General features: G+C 43.5%; 1 protein-coding gene across 1 annotated transcript in view; it reads right to left on the bottom strand.

Annotated features, from left to right (window-relative positions):
* Positions 1-7,295: 7,295 nt before the first annotated feature.
* Positions 7,296-20,371, bottom strand: part of CERS3 (ceramide synthase 3) — a 37,253-nt gene continuing 24,177 nt past the window's right edge. The window contains 1 exon segment of the mRNA XM_010016250.1: positions 7,296-7,718. Within this exon segment, the coding sequence (XP_010014552.1) occupies positions 7,587-7,718 (132 nt within the window). The 3' untranslated portion in view covers positions 7,296-7,586.

Here is a 20,371-nt window from a genome sequence, read left to right as displayed (position 1 = left end):
GGCTGCCTTTTCCTCTACAGCCAGCAAGGAAACCTGGCTGCGCACGTCACAAAGTCTGCTCGGAGTCACTGGGTAAGAACCAGCCAGATGGAGGGCCAGTGTGAAGCAGGGAGGGAGCAGCCCTCCTGGACTCTGAAACACATCCTGCTCTTTAATCAACAACAGCCACCAATACCTCATCCCCATCCATTTGGGGCCAATGCTGTCATTATTTGCAAGGCCATGCAGTGAACCAAGAACAGAACCAGGATCCTCCTCTGATGCTAGGTCCTCTCTCCCAGCAGAGCTGGCACTTGACTTTAGCTTAGTTGCAAGTACTTGTTCATAAAGATGAAATATTAGCATCACTCTAGGACTCCTGTAACTGTCTGCTCTGAGGCTTTCTGGGCTGGACACTCAGGAGGAATGAAAGGAGATGTGTTCCAGTTGACCTGCTGGTGTTCAGGAGTCCTGTCAGCACTGTCCATGAGCTGTGATGGAGGAAGCTGCACCAGCAGCTGGGTACCAGCCTGAGGCAAACCCCACACACAGCACGTGCCAGATGGGCATCCTCAGAGCTTCAATCTCTGCTGGGGCAGTTGAGTGGAGTCCAGCTGCCTCTGGAAGAGAAACCCAGAGAAGGGCTAGGGTTGGACAGGAACTGCAGATGCTGCCATCCACAGCCTGCAGCTTCCCAGCGCTTCCTGTTCATCCACAGCCTCTCACAGAGATAGCTCAGGGAAACACTTCATCCCACTCCCACAGCAGATCAGTTCCCAGCTCCCCACACAGCCATGGCTGAGCGCAGCCTGGGCACGAGGGTTGTGCCAAATGGGATTAAAGCAGTTTGACAAACGCGTAGTTTTAATTAATACTGAGTAACTAAATGTGTCTTAGATTGCCCAGAGAAGCTGTGGCTGCCCCATCCCTGGCAGTGTTCAAGGTCAGGTTGGACACAGGGGCTTGGAGCAACCTGCTCTAGTGGAAGGTGTCTCTGCCTATCTAGAGGATTCCTGAAGGTCCCTTCCAAGCCAAACCATTCTGTGATCTTATGATGAAATAGACAATGCAAAAAACTACAGGCAGTAGAGCAGAGACAGAGAAGATGGAACAGCCTTTCTTGCCCAGCCCATACCCCAGACACAGCGCTGTGGAGACCCGGGGAAGGATCACTGGTGACATCCAGGTAGATGCTGGCCCTTGGGACACCAACACACAGGTCCTCTGGTCTGGTACCAAACTTCGCTCTCAGTAAAATCCACAGTGCTTCTTTACCATTGATGTACCAGACAAGAGTTGCAGAGTTAGAAACCGACTAAGTGGAAATTACCGGTGGCACTAAACACTTTGCACCCCAACCTTCCACAGAATCTGTGTTTTAGGGGGCAAGGAGATGGACCGCGCCGCTACCCGGAGCCGTGCCGGAGCGGGGAGCGGTGTCCTGCTACTGCCACCTCGTGGGCCCTTGCAGCAATAACCAGGTACCCGACACGGGTATCTCATGGCACAGGGGCTGGAGCCCTCACATCGCACCGGTGTTTCCCTGGGCATTCCGAAGGGACCTGTCACCCGAGACGCATTTACTTCCCATACATGAGGCATTTCCTCTGCGCCCGGTGACCAGCAGCACTATTTGCTGTGCATTTCACACTGGCATCTACGGTTCCATCACACAATGGGATGGAGAAGCATCCAATCCCTCTTTGAGGTGTAAAATGGAGAAACTTGGAGGTTTTTCTGATCTCAGTGTTATGTTACAGAGGAAACAGGGAAATGCATGAAACATTCTTTGGTCACTGAATAATTCCTTCTTTAAAACAACAAAGGAACTAGGCAGGATTTGCATAGCCTGATAAGACTTAGCTCCTGCTTCCCACAGATTCTTCTCCTGAAGCACTAGGACTTCTCCTTCATTGTTTCCAGCCCATGACATAACCAAGAGACTTACCCATATGTGCTAGCACTAGAAAGGCCTTTCAGCAGCATTCTGCTCATTGTTGCAGGAAGCAAACACTCAGCTCTTCTCGGAGCTCCTCTAGGACTCTCGGGGAGTCTCAATCAGCCAGGAAAGGCACAAATCCAAAGCTAAGGCTGAAGGGGGAGGCAGGCGTGCCCAGCAAGTGGAGGTGAACCAGGTCTGCTGGCCTCCACTCATGGCTATCCTGGCCCAGCCCCAGCCGAGTCCTCACTCCCATACTGGGAACTTCGGAAAGGAGTGTTTCCCAGATCCTCCTGCCTTTGCTCCTGCCTTGGGAACTCATCGGCTGGGCTCAGTCTGAAACTGCTGGTGCTCAGGGAAAAGGAGTTGTCCTGGCTGCAGAGCTCATCCCGGAGTCCAGGCAAAGCTGGCTTCTGCTGCTTGGAGAGGGCTCATCCCTGGTATTACCGAACTGCCGTCCTTTTCCTTCCCCTTCTCTCGGGGCTTGTTTTCTTCCCAGCATCGTTACTGCTTCACTTGGTGATTTTGGTGGTCAGTTCTGTGCTTAAACTGTTGCTGTGTTGCCCCAGCTGCCATTTTGCTCCGGTTTCTGCTCCCTTTTCTCTGGCTTAGCAGCCCTCTCACACACTCACATGCTATGGTGGATGGGATAACCTCTGCTTTGCATTTGCCTCTTCCCAGTCAATTTTGCTTGTCATCAGCATCCCTGCTTTCCCAGGGATGTCTTTCAAGAGATACGTACCCAGTTTGGGTAGAGGCAAAGGCAGAGCTGTGTTCAGGTGAGTGTCCTGCAGACAGATCTCATTTTCCAGGAAGGATTTTGCCCTGACTGTAGGAGGAGGGAACACTGGGGCTGTGCCCTGCTCCTGACAGCTGTAGGGCCATGCTGTCCTTTCCATCTTATCTGGTTGCTTGAGGCCTGGATCCAGTTCTCATCAGAATCACAGGAAAAGCTCCTGTGAATTTCAGTGGGAATTTAATCACCTTTTTCACTGCTCAACTCTTTTTTTAGAGCAGCTTCTTTTGTGGTAAGAAAAATATGGTCTTTTCACCACCTGAAACAACTGCCTGGAAGCTGTTTCTTCCCACCCCAGCTCAAGGCACATAATATTCTACGGCTACAAGGACATGCTTCTTGCACTTCAAAGTCACTGTGGATGGGTTTATACTTGTTATTCCACTTAATGTTTCTGACTTTGAAATGATTATGGGGTCTCCTCTGAATGCTTTATGGGGTAACCAAACTCCAGAAAAACAGGGCTCTTTCCAGCTGAGTAAATAGAAGATATTTTCATAAATCTTCAGACTATCAGAACATCAACAACATTATCCTACATGGGTTGTTATGACTTTGTATTTGCAGAGTCATATGTTGAAGCTTAGACCTGTGCTTCCAGCCTTGTCTTCTGCTAAGCTAGAAACCCCCAAGTAATCCCACAGAGGGGACTTCAGTTAAATCAACTTGCAGAGCCCTACCTGAAGTTCTCTGGAGCCAGCTAGGGTGAAGATTGCATTGCTTTAGTCACCTGGATTGGGAATCTCAGTCTTTGACAAGGGATTAATGTCAGGTCTTTACCTCCTCTCTGCTGCTTCAGATCTTAACACATGTGGATGACAAGAAAGAAAGTGCAACTGTTAAAGTCCCACTTGTCTGGGCAGTGACTTCCCCTCTCCCCATTACATCCCACTACTTTGTGCAGAAGGGCACCCCAGCTCCAGGGCAGCAAACAGCCACCAAACCAACTCTCTTTGGCATTTTCACGACGGGGCAGTGTTCTTACTCTCAGCGTGGACTTTCATTCCTGCCCGCTGGTTATCTGTTGTTCTTCAGCCCCACAGTGGGGGAAGTGCCTGCAGAGATGGTGTTTTTCTTTCTAAATCAGCAAGATTTTTTTTTATTATTAAATTCTTCACAGTTTGCAAGTTGTACGTAGCCAAAACTCACATCTCCCTGGTTGATTTGTTTTCCATCTACTTTATCTTTCCTCATAAGCTTAAAAAAGTGAATTCAGATAATCAAACCGAAGTATTCTGCTACAATTCATTACTTGGGCTGAAACACCTTCTCTTGCTTGTGTTTGCCCATGGGAAGAGATGGTAAGTCAGAACCTCTGTGACCTTCCTGAGAAATGGAAAGAATAAGAAATATGGAACAGCTTTTCAACTGATTGGCACGAGTTTTCAGGAGAGCTTTCCTGCTTTTACCAGCTTAAGATCCATGTCCGTGCTTACGATGAGCCATTGAGGTAGTAATCCCATGTCACTCTAACTGGGTGACTGCACCTCGGTCTACAAACATAAGCATTCCTGGGAAACAAAGAATTACCTCTGTATTTGCACATTATTCTAACATCCCTCGAATACACATAACTTCAGGCCCTGGAAGGGAATGGAAAGTGGAGAGGAAGACACTGTGAGGTGAGGAAAACAAGGGAATTCTTACATAGATACCTGTTTTTAAAAAACATTTATCTCTAGTGTGCAGCACGACGGACCAGACAAATTCAGTGCCATAAACAACAAACAAAGATAATTATACTGAACAATACACATTGGTGACATGAGTTCCGTGGAGTAAAGGAGATCTGTAAATCAAATCCAAGCAGATGGGTAAATTATGTAGTAAACAAGTACAGAGGCATCAGGTGCACATGGACAGGAGAACCTGAACAAAATTCAGAGGATTAAACGCAACAGACGAGATTCTGCTGAGTCTAATGGCCTAAGATTTCATTTTCAGTCCTTAATTCAGTCATAAATATTTTGGCATGGTCAAAGTGACTCAGCAAAACCAGACAGCATCAAATCATTAAACCAGGACCCATTTTTACCATAAAATGGTAAAAGTAATGTAGAGTCTATCATCTGTGCTCACACACATTTCCCACAACGGTGCTGCACGTGCACTTGGAGACTCTTTACACAGTAAGATTAAAACTATCCTAAGGGCATTGAATAGACTGAAAACTGGAAGCACCATGACATTAACTTCTTTAGCATGAATCATGCTCCCCATGACCTCAGCTTCTTGTTTCGGAGTTTCTATCAGTAAAAAGTGGCAAATGAAACACATGTAACATCAGGAATGACAAATCTGATGTGACCAGTCCCACTGTGACAGTCTATTCCCACTTCCTTCCACGCTGTTGGTATTCATCCCCAGTGCCTAGTGGTTTACATCCCGAATTTTCAGGTCTCATCACTTCAGCTGCCCATGACAGTAATCCCTGGAAGGCCTTCATACCCCTAACTGCAGTTATATTCTTCTGTACTCACCCAAACTTTGCCTCAACATTTCATGTTTGAATGTCTTTACCTTTCACTCTTCCTTTAAGATCCTAGTTTCACATTGATTTAAAACAACACATCTTGTAATTAAGCTGGATAACTGCAATCCAAAATTTTTCCTAGGCAAGGCTCCAGTGGCGTTAACTGGCTTCCAGTGGGAGACTTGTCCAAGTAGGAAGGGCAAGATTTGGCCTCAAACAGACTATAAACTCCAGTGTAAAACTCAATAGTTGTTCAGAGGCTCACTCCTGTGACAACTTCATTCTTCATGTTTCCTTTCCTACTCATAGCAGGAAAGTTTTTCTGGCACCAAAATTCAATGATAACACCCTGGCCATCTCCCAAACCCCTGTTATGTCTTGAAGAAAGCATCGTTGTCTCCACTGCTCTCAAAGGGAGTGTAAAGCCTCCAAGATGTCGGGTTTCTACTTTTTGTCAGGAAAGGCCAGTTCTTTTCATGTAGGCAATAAACAGGCCCTGATAAGCAACAGTGACCCTGCCAAACTCACCAGTTGCTTTAGATGATGTAATAAGTACTCACACTTCCAATAAACCCACGCTGCAGTATTTAAGGTATTCTCCACAGCTATGTAAGGAAGCACACTGCTATACAACAGCTACCAAGGGAATTCTGCCCGCTCAGCCCGAGCAGCCCTACTTAACCACAGGAGTCCCATTCCACTACTGCACATTTCCCATCCTTCTCAGAAGCTGGAGGCCATTCTCCTTTCTCAGTAAGTTCTTTTTTGTGGTGAAACGTAAATATTTGGGATATTACATGATCCAAAATATAAGCACAGAATTAAACATGGCCTAGTTGACCAGACCATATGTAGATACTTTCACACTGCCAGCCTCTGTAATGAAGTACTCCTACAGTTCCTTGTAACTGCACAGAACACACTTCTTTCTTCGTATCTGAGATCCCAAACATTTCCCATTCTTTCAGATGGTTCAGTCACTGAATTGTATCTCCCTTTGCCAAGGAAATACTGGGAAAACAAGTCAGTCATATGGTACTTCCCATAGGTCACCAAGTTCCTGCCTGAGCAGCCGTAACGGGAAAAGAGCCTTTCCAAAACAAAAGCTCAGCACTAAGGCTGTTGTAGCAGTGGTCCCCTGGTCTCTATCAAGCTACTGGATTTAGTTCACCAGATGATCTCAGCTACTGTAGAAACACATGGAGAGCCTCTCACCTCTAAAACTCACGACACAAATCACTTACGACTTTGTGAGCTAATGCATCTGGAAATGAGACTGGCACCACCCTGTTTAAAAGGCCCAGGGCTCTCCTTGGAAAGCCCCAGGACTAAAAAAGCTGCTGCACTCTGCACGAGCCTTCAAACAAAAGTGCAAACATAGGATAGAGGCACTTCTGGTAAGAAGAACTGATAAAACATCCACTGTTCCTTCAAACCCAGGAACTTCTCACAGCATAAACAACATGGCCTAATTCACACACTCGCATCCAAGTTTGGCTCTAGCCAATGTGATTCCTGATTTTCAGAAAGAGCAGAGATGGAAATACAGATCCTGGTATCAAATGAATTCACAGCACTGACAACATGACATTCCCTGCTAGTCCCATGCTTCCCCAGAGCCCAGATACATGCAGTGAACACACAAGAACCACAAAACAGAACTTAGCGGACTTGCTCCTAAGACAAGGCCAGAACAACAGAGATGAAACCCAGAGCTCAATAGAGAATTAGGGCTGAATTTTGCTATTTTAACAGTGACTTCTTTGACAGGTAAATCTTACAACACAATTTTTGAGCCATCTATCATACAGCATATTTTGGAGAAAGACTGTATTTCTGCAGTGAAGCCAGCTCTTCAGAGGCAAGTAATTTGTCTTCCTTTGTGTTAGCTTCCACTGGCCCCCGGAAATGAAATCTAACTCAAAAAATAGCTATTCTGATGAGGGTTTAAACTGGAAAGTAAAGACTAAAATGCTAGTCAGATTTTTCCCACATTGAGTAATTTTGGTTCCTAATGGAATTCACACTACTTACCTACCACAAAACATCTGTGAATTAAAGCATTTGGTGAAACATCTTATATCAGATTGAAAAACAGTGTTAGAATTGGGACACTAAATGATCTGACACTTTTGAGCTTTGACCTTGTGGAGCACTGTCACTCAGTGTGTCCAAATGTCTTTCCAAACACTTCACAATGATTCTGAAAGCGGGTCATTAACACATTTTGTCATCTTACACAATTTTTTCCCTTCCCTCTAAACTGGGCTTTTTTCCAGGTCCAGTAGCCAACAATAAATCAATCACAGTCTCTCATAAGCCTTTTGACTTAAATTCTATCCTGTAGGTTGGGTCAAAACCAGAGCAGAAATCACTGCAGGAGGTGAGGAAGGAGGGGGCTAGTGGTGACTGCTGTTTAGGAGATGTTTGCTTGACCCGCAGCTGTTCTTGTTGCCATTCTTTGTGGACTCCTCTTCATTATCTGTAACAGAATCTTCCTCCTCTTCATCACTCCGATCATCTTTCAAGTCCTAGGCAGAAGAAAGCACTGTGAGCATATTCTATACTTGCAGTATTTACTGTCAGGTAAGTCATGGGATTGCTGTCATCATTGCTATAGACCTTTAAAAGGCCTATGGGTGCCAGATAAGGAAGACTTCCATTTTTAAAGTGAACTGGGTATCTGGATCTTCGCAATGACTTTGGAAGAATAACACATTAATTTCATTAGTCAGATGCCCCCCTTCATAATTGCAAAATGAAAAGGTGCATAAAAGTTCCAGAGCATGAGACATTCTCCTTTCTTGGATATTCCCCACTATCCTCTGAAGACAAAACTCTTCTGTCCTCCATTTGCCTCAGGGAAAAAAACCCAGAGTGCTAAAGGGAACAAATGAGAGGGGAGCTCTAAATACAGCAGACAATGTCAAAACAGCCCCCCAGAAACACCCCCTCCCTCCAAACTGCAGGCTGACATCTGAGGACACACCAGTTAATGCCACTTTCATGTTGTAGAACCTAATGTTCTTTAGACACAATTTCTTCCATGACCTTGGCCCTGTTATTTGACCTCTTCTTGCTTGTTTCCGCCTTCCCTTGTAAAGGGTTGCTAGTAACCCCTGGGTGCTGTGGGATTAGGTAACAGTTGTGAAGTGCAGGGAAGATGAAAAGAATGTTGTATAAAGGCTAAATAAGATGAATACACTCACCCAAACAGAGGAGTTGAGAGGCTGCCTGCTTCTGACAGGTGTAAACTAAACAGTGACTAGTTGTGCCAGCATCTCCTGGAATTAACTTTGGTTAGAGAGACTTACTAACCCTGAAATATTCCTCCCTGCTTGATGGTGTAGGCATCATGTCGACCTTTGCAAAGGGGAGGCCATGTCTATATAGCTATAACATGTATCTTGGATATATCATCCTACTAAGGGAATTGCCAGGAAGGGGACAGCTGCTCCATTAGCAGGGATGAAAGGGGGTCAGTGAGACAGTCTGCCCTTAGGAAAATCCCTTCCCAGCTCTATAGGAACAGCTTCTAACATTTGGCAATCATGCTTCATCCCCAGTCACACACAGCAGTGCCTAAAGAATGTTTACGCCAGGCAGAGAAAGAACATTGTGTCTACTCAGTATTTCACAGCAATGTTTGGAAAGAGGTAAGACAATTCTGTGCTGTTTATCATGGCACAAAAAAATACCCCATTAGTCTCTTATTTCCCAACTCCTACCATAGCCCAAGACCCTGTGATGTGTTCAGAAGTTTGGTTCAAACAATCGAGGCTTTGGCATTAAAACCAAACACCTCTATTTCCCTTTCAGTGCAGCAAGATAACAAAAGCAGTACCTGCCCTTCTGGAAGGACTTTCCATACCAACTGATGACCTGCTCTGCAGGCTCTAAATAATTGAGTGAACACTTCCTTCTGCCTAAGCGATGACTGAGAACAGAAATGAGATCAAAGCAGGCATGTAAGAAAACCTTTTCTACCTCTACCAGCAGTTCCCTGTGTGATTAGCAACTGCCACCAGTTCTCTTCCAGTTACTTGGAAGGTGCCTGGTAAACCTGATAGACTCACCTGACACCCTCTAGTTCTTGTGCTGGAAAAGATGGGCAATAGTCATTCCCTCTCCAGCATCTTATGAATTAAGAGACCACCCCTCACTTTAAACCAGGACTTTCCCCATAGCTGAGGATCAAAACCTGGTCCCTCAGACTGTGCTGACAATTTACCATTAGCACCAAGGTATCTGGTCTGTTAATGGGAATACCCAGATTTAACAGCCTTTTGGTCAGTGGTGTCAACATTCAGGTACTGAGAACTGTGGATGCTGTGGTGTCTTGGCCTACAGGACTGTCTGCTGAGGGAGATCCAAAGCTCCTCTTCAGAACAGAGCACGTTGCCTCCAGAGCTGCGTGCTGGGGGTGGCAGGGTCTGACATCAGTCCTCGTGCAGACAATCTGCTGCCCGTACAGCCACACCGGGGACTGCTCTGTCACAGAGGAATTTGTTCTCCTTCTTGTCTGTCTGGATCTCAGCTGAACAGGCAGAGACTACATGTTCTTCCTGCTCCTGGAGTGATGTGCCAAGGTCTGAGATGAGATGCAGATAGGGGAAACCGGCATTGATCCTGCCCATCCTGTATCTGCTCTTGGAATGAACTAACAATTCCACTGTCTTAGCCTGCCGGTCTGAGGTCTTTCTTAAACACCAGATTCATACAGAGAAAATAAATGACAGCTCAGTAATAACTCATCCAATTGCCATCTCACATTGCTTCATACGCTACACTTCTAGTAAAATGTATAGGACTAGAAAGAAAATTAAACTCTAAACTCTGTTTCATCAGAAACTATAAACTTCCTGGAGATTTTCTTCTGCCTTTTCCCTAACAACATACAAAGGGTATCAAAGCAAACAAATCTTACTGTAAATACTGTAAGATAAACTTGGCATGCCATCAGTTAGAGAAAAGGAAAGACAGCCTTTCCCACACAAACAATTTATGAGGTTCTGCCTCTTTCAGATCACCTCTCTCACTCCTGGTAGTTTTGCAATTCGTATTTGCAGTAAAAGACAAATGTTGAGGGTGTGGGGAGAGGTTTGTTATTCTTTTTACCACCACAAATGTTTCAGAAAATAAAATGCAAACTAAACCTAACACGGGGTCTGATGCAGAATCTGCTCCGCTCGCTGCAAGTACTCCCATCCTCTTGAGCAGCCTCTGGCTGAGGCTGCAAATGTGGGGAGTGAAAGGGGAGGAGCATCGATTCCTGATCCTTACAGGAATGAGCTGGCATTTCCAGCATGGAACTGGAAACTCAGACAGGGTTTGCTTCCCAGTTTTAATGCTGTCAAGCTGGATACTCTGATTAAAGGCACTATATGTAGCAATTAAAAAACATGTCAATGCTTTTGCCAGCACACTGCAAATCCCTGCATTTGAGATAATGTTCAGGAATTAGATTTCTTTGTATTCTGAAGCAACCATTGCAAATTTGCTTCATTTGGGGAAAGAGCATTACTGCTGAAATCCTGATATTAACCAAGAAAAAAATGCTGCTAAATCCAATCTAGACTTCTATTACATTTTTAAACACGAACCTGCTTCCTGACCAAGTGCCTCTACAGATTCTTGCTACGGAAGAGTCTGGCCATTTTTGTCTAGCTTAAGTGGCAGAGCATAACTTTAAATAGCAATAGCTTCATCTGTAACTAGCAAACCAAACAAACCTGTCTTTGCAAACTGTTTAACAGACCATTATAGATATAGCAAGATACCGTAAGCGAAGTTTGTGCCTCTTAACTTTGACCTTCTAAAAATAACAGAAAATGTAACATTTCTAGGATTTCCCCTGCTTTAACACCAAGATGTTTTCTCTGAGCCCCTCACATCATATATTACAGTTGTGTTTTCCAACTCAAAGACTCTGCTCTTACCGTCCCTGAGCAACAACAGATGAATATACTATCAGAAACACAAGAGCTGGCAAACCGTAAATACCACAACTGAGGCCATCATTAATACTCAATGCTTTAGTTTAATGGCATCAGCTGCATTTATTATACTTCAGATGGTTTAGGGTAACAGACAAAATGGATGTGTATATTTTATGTTCTGGATGACTAACCAATTTAATCTTTCTAAATGGATGAATGGTTTCAAGGTTTATGAGAAGCAACACTAATGCTATAAAGTCTGCAAGAGAGCCATTTGTAGTGAAGCCAAAGCCGCAAACTCCTATAATCTTTTTTCCTTTCGTTTAACCCTTCCACCTGCTGCTCAGTCTGCCTCTTTCAGTTAAATGAACCGTCTTTGTTAAGGTAGTTTTGGCTTCTTGCATTTCACTGCTGTTCAGACGTGTATCATTCAAGCCATTACCACCACATCTTACTTGTGAACAGTAAAGGACCTTCCAAGAGCCTTCACCTAGGAAGAAGACTTCTTCCGATTAAGAGATGAGCAAACTGCATAGGGCACTTCCCAGCCTCTTGTAAACAGAAAAACATTTGTCAGCTCTCCATCTAAACTAATAGAATTTACTCCTAACTGTGCAAATTTGTCTCAACAAAGCACTCAGAAATCACTTCCCTCTTGACACGCTCTTGGTGCCACACTCCTTCTGCTACAGCTGATGAGTGCACTGTGAGAAGGACAAGGCTGGGTTGGAAGATGGATGGAAGTGTGGGTTTCCTGTTCCTCTCTGCTGGTGATGCCATCTGAAGCTGACTGACACCACCTTCTCTCCTGCTGCCCTTTACTGGGCACATGACATCAATGTCTGTGTCACAACACTGCCATGGCTTCCTATCTGCTATGCAGCAGTTAAAGTGTAAGAGCAGAGGAAAAGACAGTGCAAGCAGTACAAAAAGAGAGGCAAAAATCGATTGTGGCAACATGGATTGATCCTATGAACAGTGGGAAGCCTTAGCAATATGTCTCCTGCTTTCTCAGGAGGGGAAGGGCACTTGCTACAGAACAGACTGTGGAGTCAGCGTGGCTCAGAGCAGATTCTCTAGTCAAGGTCTCAAAATGTAAGAAAGAAAGTGGCTGAGCAGATGTTTCTGCAGTGAAGGGCTCAGTTGCTACGTTTATTTCATGACTCAGAGTTCAATCCAGCTTCTCCCTGACAAAGACACATGCATTTTGAGCAGCACACACTAAGGTTGAGTTGGTGTTATGAAGGCAGTAGTGTAGAACCAACACTCGCTCAAGGCTTCTCAGCAGCATAAGGAGATTTCAGTTCTGCTCCTGCCTGGACAAGGCTAAAAGCAATTAATCTTTCAGGTTAAGCATAATTTACATCCACACGGTTCACTGAGTTTCTTCTGCCAGGTACAGGTTTGTAAAAGCAATTCTGACTCTGGATTTTTAATTCTGTGTTGCCTGATTTGGTGAAATTTTGATTTTTGGATTCTCAAATATTTATTCTTATCCTTCAGTTGGATTTTCCTGACTCTTAAATGTATCTTATATTAAAATCAGAATGTCCTCAATCTTACACCTTAATTCTACCTTAAGAATACTTTCATTTAAATATCTACAAACATATTGACTGATCTTGATTTTTCAATGTAAAGACAATAAATTCCACAACACCTGCACATATGGAAACAGCTTGCAGTACAAAGATGAAAGCTATTAGTCAGGTCAGCAACCACTGACTCAAATAAAAGAGATAATAAACAAGAGAGATAATAAAAAGTCAGTCCAAATAGATAGAAGGGGGTACTTTTCTAACAAATACTACTATAAAGTTGATGAATCTCTGAGTTCAACATGTTTAATTCAACATCAGTAATTCAACTCAGCTGACATATGACTTAATATGTCTTTACTTTCCTGTGGAGACTAAGAAATATACATTTGGATTCAAGCAAACTGTTCTGTATTTCCAGCCTGGAAGATTTTATTGGAAAATATATATCCCTTCTCAGCTCATACACACTGGGCAACATAAATAATGTTGCTCTTCCATGGAAGATGCACTGCTGGACTCTGCTTTCTGCAGTGTTAAAATGAAGATGCAGACTTTTTACATTAATTGTATTGGACATCCTGTGGCCAAAACTCTTTTATAATCTCTCTCTTCTATGTAATACCCAATTCCCAAGCTTTCAGCTGGGAGTTTTCAGAGGGAACTTCAAGATGATATGTGAAAAACAAATTAAAAGTTACACTAATTTCACGAATGTTCATAAAATAGATGTTACTATCAGAACGCGTGCCTGGTTTTGACTAAAGGAATAGATTGAAGCTCAGATTGAGCTCCCTTGTGTTGTCACTCAGCATACCACACCTGTAACCAGAGCTGGAATACCCTCCAGTTCAGGAGAAATAAATCCTTGTTTACAGTTAATCAGGTGCTCAGTGGTTTCAATAAAGTCTGCTTGCTGTGTTATTGAAATCCACTAAGCAAACCTTGCACTCAAGTGTCTGTGGCTTTACGGTAATGTCAAAAGCCCAGGAGGTACCGAGTGAGTCAGAATGTCCCACTGCTTTTTGAATTATTCCAATTTTAAATCCACGGCTGGCAAAGAAACAAAGAACAATATAATAGGCATTTGATGCTGTTCTCTGTAGTGAACTTCGTTTTACCCTAGGACAGAACTTGCATTAAGCCAAGGAGTGCAGCGGTACGAACCTTTATCAGAACATGCACTTTATTCCTTATAAATGCTGTTTTGGCTACAAAACAGCTGATCAGACACTCACATCAGCGAGGTAGGATACTGCACTGGAGATGGAGGTTTTGAAACAACACAGCTGCTGCAGAATATTCCTACAGAAGCCTTATAGCAGTTAAACTATTCTGAAGCCACAAAGTATATAACCATGCAAATGACAGGCTCTCTTATGTGTCTAGTGTTAAGGTGCACATTTCTCTATTTTCACTGTTAGGAGGCATTCTAATCCTTTTTTGATGTATCTAGAGGTTACCTCTGCACTTAAACATTAATCAAATCTCCAAGTCACATTCCTTACAAGTAACATCTTTTCATTTGACATTCAATACTTAAACTTTTTCAATAAAGTACTTCTAAACAACCTGATGTCGAGGCTAGATATAGAATATTTTAATTAGTACCTAAAGAACAAAGTTTCTTAAATAGTATCAGAAGTCCCTGAGATCTGTGTGCTTGACACTGGTGAAGTGTTTACTTCACTGAAGTCAGGTGTCTACTCAGGGGCTGTATCTAGGATGGCTCAACAACCAACAGAAACTGGTGTCCCCAGCGGGTGACCTGCCCCACCACTGCTGGGGTGACAACACTGGACACAGGATTGCTCCCTGGAGACATTGCTCTTCCTCCATGGATTGCAGAGGGATCCCTGAACTTGAGCTAAGCACAGCTTAAGTTACACAAGACAAATCCTACCCTCACACGCGTCACACCATCACTGCCTGATTAGGCTGATTTGTTTTAAATCCAGGATAGGGCAATTTCCTTTCTCAGTTGCTATTGATCTATCACTAACGAGCTTTATTTCAAGCTTTTTGATTTTAAAATGGATTCAGCAGACTGCAGTAGTATGTGAACACCTCTGAAAGTATGAGAATTACTCACCTCATAACAAAGTCACAATTCCAACCTCTGCAGCATATATTAAACCTAGTAAATGAAGGCATCGAAAGTTCTGTGGAAGGCCTAGGTTTTGCTCTGTGGATTGATTTTTGGCAATTCAGTAAATACATATGCACACTATTATGCATATATTGTTTTTATATAGGTGCATATGTATAAAACTAGCAACAAATGGAATATATCATAAATATCCTGCTAGGAAATTAAAAGATATGAGCAGTTAACAAGGGAAGCCAGAAAAACTGTCAGCAAATGCTCTTCTGTAAAGCAATTGATTTTAAAGCAGAAACTTTACCAACATTTGTCTTTTATCTGAATTAGGAACTTTCACATTACAAAAAAGGTCACTTAGATCAGGGATTTACTGAAAGTGGAGCTGCCTTGTGCCAGACATACATGCAGAGAGAGGGGTGGGGGTGCTTGTTTGGCCAGATCCATTGCTGGTGAAAACTAACACAATCCCATTGACTTCAAGTGGAGCCACGCTCATTTATACCAGCTGAGAACCTGGCCCTGGATCAGCACTGCAGGCTTCTGCTGACCTGGCCAGGGCAGGAATTTGCCTGTGATTTGCTTTCAGAAAGACACACAGTTCTGATTTTCTATTCTTGGAGGCTGTGGTCAACTGCAGCTCCTACTGAAGTCAAAGTCAGCAGCTCTGGAAGCAGTAGACTTCTATTGCAGCACAGAAGAGACCTGCACAGCCTCATTTATGAGACAGCTGACATGAGAAAGGCAAAGGGAGCATCCACACACCCCATTTGTTGGGTTATGGCCAGAGGACTGAGCCTGCTCTTGCACAGCCTTGTGTGTGCTTAATAGGGCTTTGAGCAACCTGGTCTAGTGGAAGGTGTCCTGGCCTGTGGTAGGGGGTTGGAACCAGATGAGCTGAAGGTCCCTTCCAACCCAAACCATTCTATGACTGTGATTCTATACTTTAATGCTCCCACCCCACTGTACCTTCACAAGCCCAGCTATTCCAGTCAAAATGCTCAGAAATTATTCTCTTCAGTTTCTCATCAGTTCATTCCTCCATAATGGTCACAACAGTCCTTAAGCTCTCTGAGGTTTACCTGCTTGCTATATAATATTCAGGTGAAAGATGTTGTGGAATTATGGGTGTTCCGAATAGAGGTTCTTTATAAAAAGTAAAATAAAATCAATATTCAGCAAAGATCACTGTTGCTGTTTTGAAATCTGAGAATACAGTACAACATACCTCCCTGGAAGTCACTGCTCAGCTCCTGACCCCTTCCTTGCTCTGCAGTCAAAGTAAAGATTTAAATAGCAATCTGCCTTCTAACTCGCAGTGAAATGAACTGGTTAAGGCAAAGGAGACCAGATAGAGAGAGCTCTTGGATTGGCACCTCACATTTGTGTAGCAGAGAAGAACTGGTGGTGTTTCCTCTTTCACAGGCTCTGGTGGGCTGCACACTTGGCTAATACACGTTACTGAGGTCAGCCTCGACTTCACATCCCCAGTGAGGGTAGAGTCCAGAGCTCCCCAGCGTGCTCACAACAGCTTTTCTCCTCTTTGTCTATCATTGTAAATACCAGCCAGCCAACCTCTTACTCTTTTATGATTCCTTCTGCCTGCCTCTCACCCCTCCTCGCTCCAGTGAATTTGGCAGCCTGAAGTGAGACATGTAGCCAGGCTTTGGGCTTAACCAGACTGCTGCAGCAGAATGGGAAATATGCAGATGAAAGAAAGTTGTAACAGGAAGTAATTTCCCTTTACAAGGGCATGAGCCTCCGTGCTGCTGACCTGGCTGGTGAGCTCCCATCTCCAGGCTATTAAAAAGCTCATGTCCCAAAGGCAGTAACTCTAACCAACTGGGAAGGCTCCCAGACAGACTGGTTTTCATCTCCGAGAGGGGAAAACGTTCATTCATCCTATTTTGTCTCCCTAATAAGCTATCCTCATGAGAAAACCTGCTATAAATATTTAGCTGTTGAGAACCAACAAATTCAACGTCTCCATAACCCATTTTCCTTTAAAGTGGGGAATAAGTAACCTCTGTTAACATAGCTCAATCTGTCCTGTGTTTGTGCTAAACCTTCACTCAGAGAACTCACACTCCCAAGTGGGACATCAGCATGTAATGGACCCTTCCCAGTCCAGAAATTAACCACAAAATCTCCAGGGAAAGCTTTTCCACAACTTCCCAGCCCCACAGAGTCATGAAATTGTCACTGACTACATTATCATTATCCTCTAAAACGTATTACTGCTTTTAAAACGGCTACATGGTACAAAGGCAAGCACACCTCTTGGTCCGTTTTATCAGCACCCTGATAGCCATTGGCACAGTACAGGCTTAACAAAACATGTACGTAAAAGAAAACAACACTTACATGCTTCTCATTTAGGAAACTAAAGCCTGTCCTCTGTTTAACCCCTGTAGAATGCCATTTTTCTGAAATTAGACTTCTCACTGAATGTGTTAATTCTCATCAATTTTCATTTTCTAATTATAAATGTCCTGAAAATAGATTTTTTTTACTGCTTCAGAAAGAAGGAAAAAAAATAATCAGCTGAAAGTCTGGCTTTTTAGGAGTCCAACAAACTGCTGTGCATGCCAGAACTGAATATACATTTCATTTCATGCTTCATTTTCACATCCCACTAATTGCTGGCTGTATGGAAGCACAGCACTTGCGCATGATCAGGGTCAGGTGGTGACCCTTCACAGCTCAAGTTCAAAGTCAGCATTTATTAACTGGGAGCAATCGGGCTCAGCTCACCTACCGTGGGTCTAGTGCACACCAAACAGCACAAGGCTCAAGCACATCAACCCTGGATCCAGTTCTATTTGCCACAGAAGAGATTTAAAGTGTAATCTCTTTCGAGGCTGTTTCACTTCCATGATGCATTGAGCTTGTTTCCTCTCTGTAGTTTTAAAAATAAGCTTTCTGTGTAGGATTAAATATCTCAAGTTATTGCACAGTTCAATGACAAAGTCGGTGCTGCCTCAGCTGCCAGGACAGCTGAGTGTTCACAGTCAGCACTCCTAAGTGAATGGAGGCTGAAGAGGGACTCTGTTGAAGGCAAACTGGTAGATTTGAACCACTGTGGATCCGTGGTCTAATTCTAAAGGCTATAGACCTTATTCTAAAGGTAACTAAGGAAAGCAAAGCAAATACTAAGGGCTTAAACTGTCATACAGAAGCCTGTACTTCCATGGGAAATGCTTAAGGACCTGTAAACCAAAAGACACCACTGCTGTGGGCCTGTGTCTCAGGAACAAGAAAATTCTCAGCCGGGTTCAGCACTGAGATTCCACACTCCCAGGACCCGTGTGTTTACAGAGTAAGAGATTCAAGTGAACTATTAACAATAAAAGAGCTGTCTGATGCAAACGGATCAAGCATCAAAAAGTAAGAGGATAAATAATAGAAGGGTCCCAGGGAAGGAAAGATCTGCAGAAGCTGAGAGGAGTCCAAACAGCCTCAGATTAACCTCAGCTAAAGGCATCTGTCAGGAGCAGGTAGTTTGGCCTCTGGGAACTGTATAACTTCATTTAAAAACTGACACAAAAGGTTATAGCAGGCCTCTAAAGAGAGAAATTCACAACAAGAAAGATAGAAAGTAACACGGGCCAGCACCTCAGCAGGTGTAAAGAGTCCTTATTCTACAGTTTAAGGAGTGAGGGCATGTTTTATAAGACTATATGATGTCTGTACTCCAAAGGACTTTCAGGCCTTGCCTACACATTAATATGAAACATGTCAAGTGTGTCACAGGTACATGTTTTGGGATGCAGTTTTAATAGCAGATCTTCTTTCAACATAGAAAGGGGAGCAACTGATCCAAGGAGTCTTTGTATGACTAACCACTTCCCACAGCAAGGACTCTACAGACATCTCAGTACAAGTATGTAACACAGAATGAAGGAAAGAAAGTTAACTGGAGCTGGCAGAGATGTCTCAGTTTGAGAGCAGTCCTCAGACAGAACAACATGCTGAAGTAGAATAATAATGACTGGGAACAGCAGAAGCATCATAAGTATTTCACAGCTCTCGTTTCAACCCCAAAATAGTCTTTTCTGTTCATTTTCAGCTACCCCTACTCTGTCATCCATCGTTCTTTGTCACTGTTCCCTTGGGAATCTGGACCAAATAAGGAGTGAACAAACCATGGACAAGGATATGCCCAACCAAACTCTTTAAAAAGCTTGCTCACTGAGCACAAAATACCAAAGGAATATTGTAGATATATAGGTGGCACCAGCTTATTTTTTTTTAGAGTAACAAGTCCAAAAGCCTCCTCTACAACACTTCAGAGTCTTCTCTGCTTCAGGAAGAGGAATGAACCATGGTGAACCAAATGAAACTGCAGCTGATGACTCCTACATAATAGTGACCATTAGTAAGAAGCTCATTGCCTTACCTGAGGGCAGTCTGATGGTGGCAAAACAATTAAAAGAGAAAGAAAACCTATCCCTGGTCACATTAGAGTCCATTAAAAACTTGCCATTACCTTCTGCCAGTGCTGGACTTTGCATCAGCCCTGAAGTACCTGAGTCATGTGGACATCGTGCCCATTTCCTACAACTTACACATATTTTTCAAGATTTAAAGCACTGTAGTCTCAAAACTTTAGCTCAGTGTGTAATGGTTTTAACATCTATTTTACATCTTAATTTGCCATAACAATGTGGCTCTAAGCTGCTGTCACTCGCTCTCTTTTCCTGACCTTGGAAATAAAATGTTTAATCTCCATGGGATTTTCCTGGCGAGAGATTTTAAATCAGTGCACATGTACATACTTCTCTGTATGTTTTTTCAATTTTCCTAAAATATTCTCATATGTGCAGACATGATGACTAGACATGTTTCAGTGGTGCTTGAAACTTGATACAAGTGGGTAATTTAACCATGTAATTGAACAATATTACAGAAAACACACGGAGTCTCCTAGCAACAAAAGGCCTTGGACATCAAGATGGCAGCAGCAGTGAGCATTGCGATTGCCTGACCTAACCTGAAAAGAAATTGCACTGAAGAATGTCCCTCCTCTCACAGCAGAACTCATCTAAGATACATGGCTACAGGTTTGGCCTTTAGGGCTTTTCTCATATACATGAGAGTTCATGTATGTGAGCGAGGGCATTGCTCGTATACAGGGTCACAAGATGTCATACGGAAAAGGACATTTGGGTTCCTGTTTGGGCATTTTTATGTTTTCCACAAGTAAGAATAAATCTTTGATTTGAAAAATGTAATAGAATCATAGAATCATGGACTGGTTTGGGTTGGAAAGGTCATCCAGTTCCAACAACTGGACATGGGACACCTCACACTAGACCATGTCACCCAAAACCCTGTCCAACCTGGCCTTGAACCCTGCCAGGGATGGAGCATTCACCACTTCTTTGGGAAACCTGTGCCAGTGCCTCAGCACCCTCACAGTGAAGAGCTTCCTTATATCTAACCTGAACTTCCCCTGTTTAAGTTTGAACCCATCACCCCTTGTCCTATCACTACAAGTCCCTGATGAAGAGTCCCTCTCCAGCATCCTTGTAATACAATACTTCTGTCCCCTCCTACCCTATACAAAATAAAAAGCTTCTTAATGCAGAGTAGCTGAGTACAGC

This window comes from Nestor notabilis, unplaced genomic scaffold (genome assembly GCF_000696875.1).
Source record: "Nestor notabilis isolate BGI_N333 unplaced genomic scaffold, ASM69687v1 scaffold4386, whole genome shotgun sequence".
Classification (NCBI taxonomy): Eukaryota; Metazoa; Chordata; class Aves; order Psittaciformes; family Psittacidae; genus Nestor; species Nestor notabilis.
The sequence above is the reverse complement of the archived record's forward strand: the minus strand, read 5'-3'. Positions and strand labels throughout refer to the sequence as shown.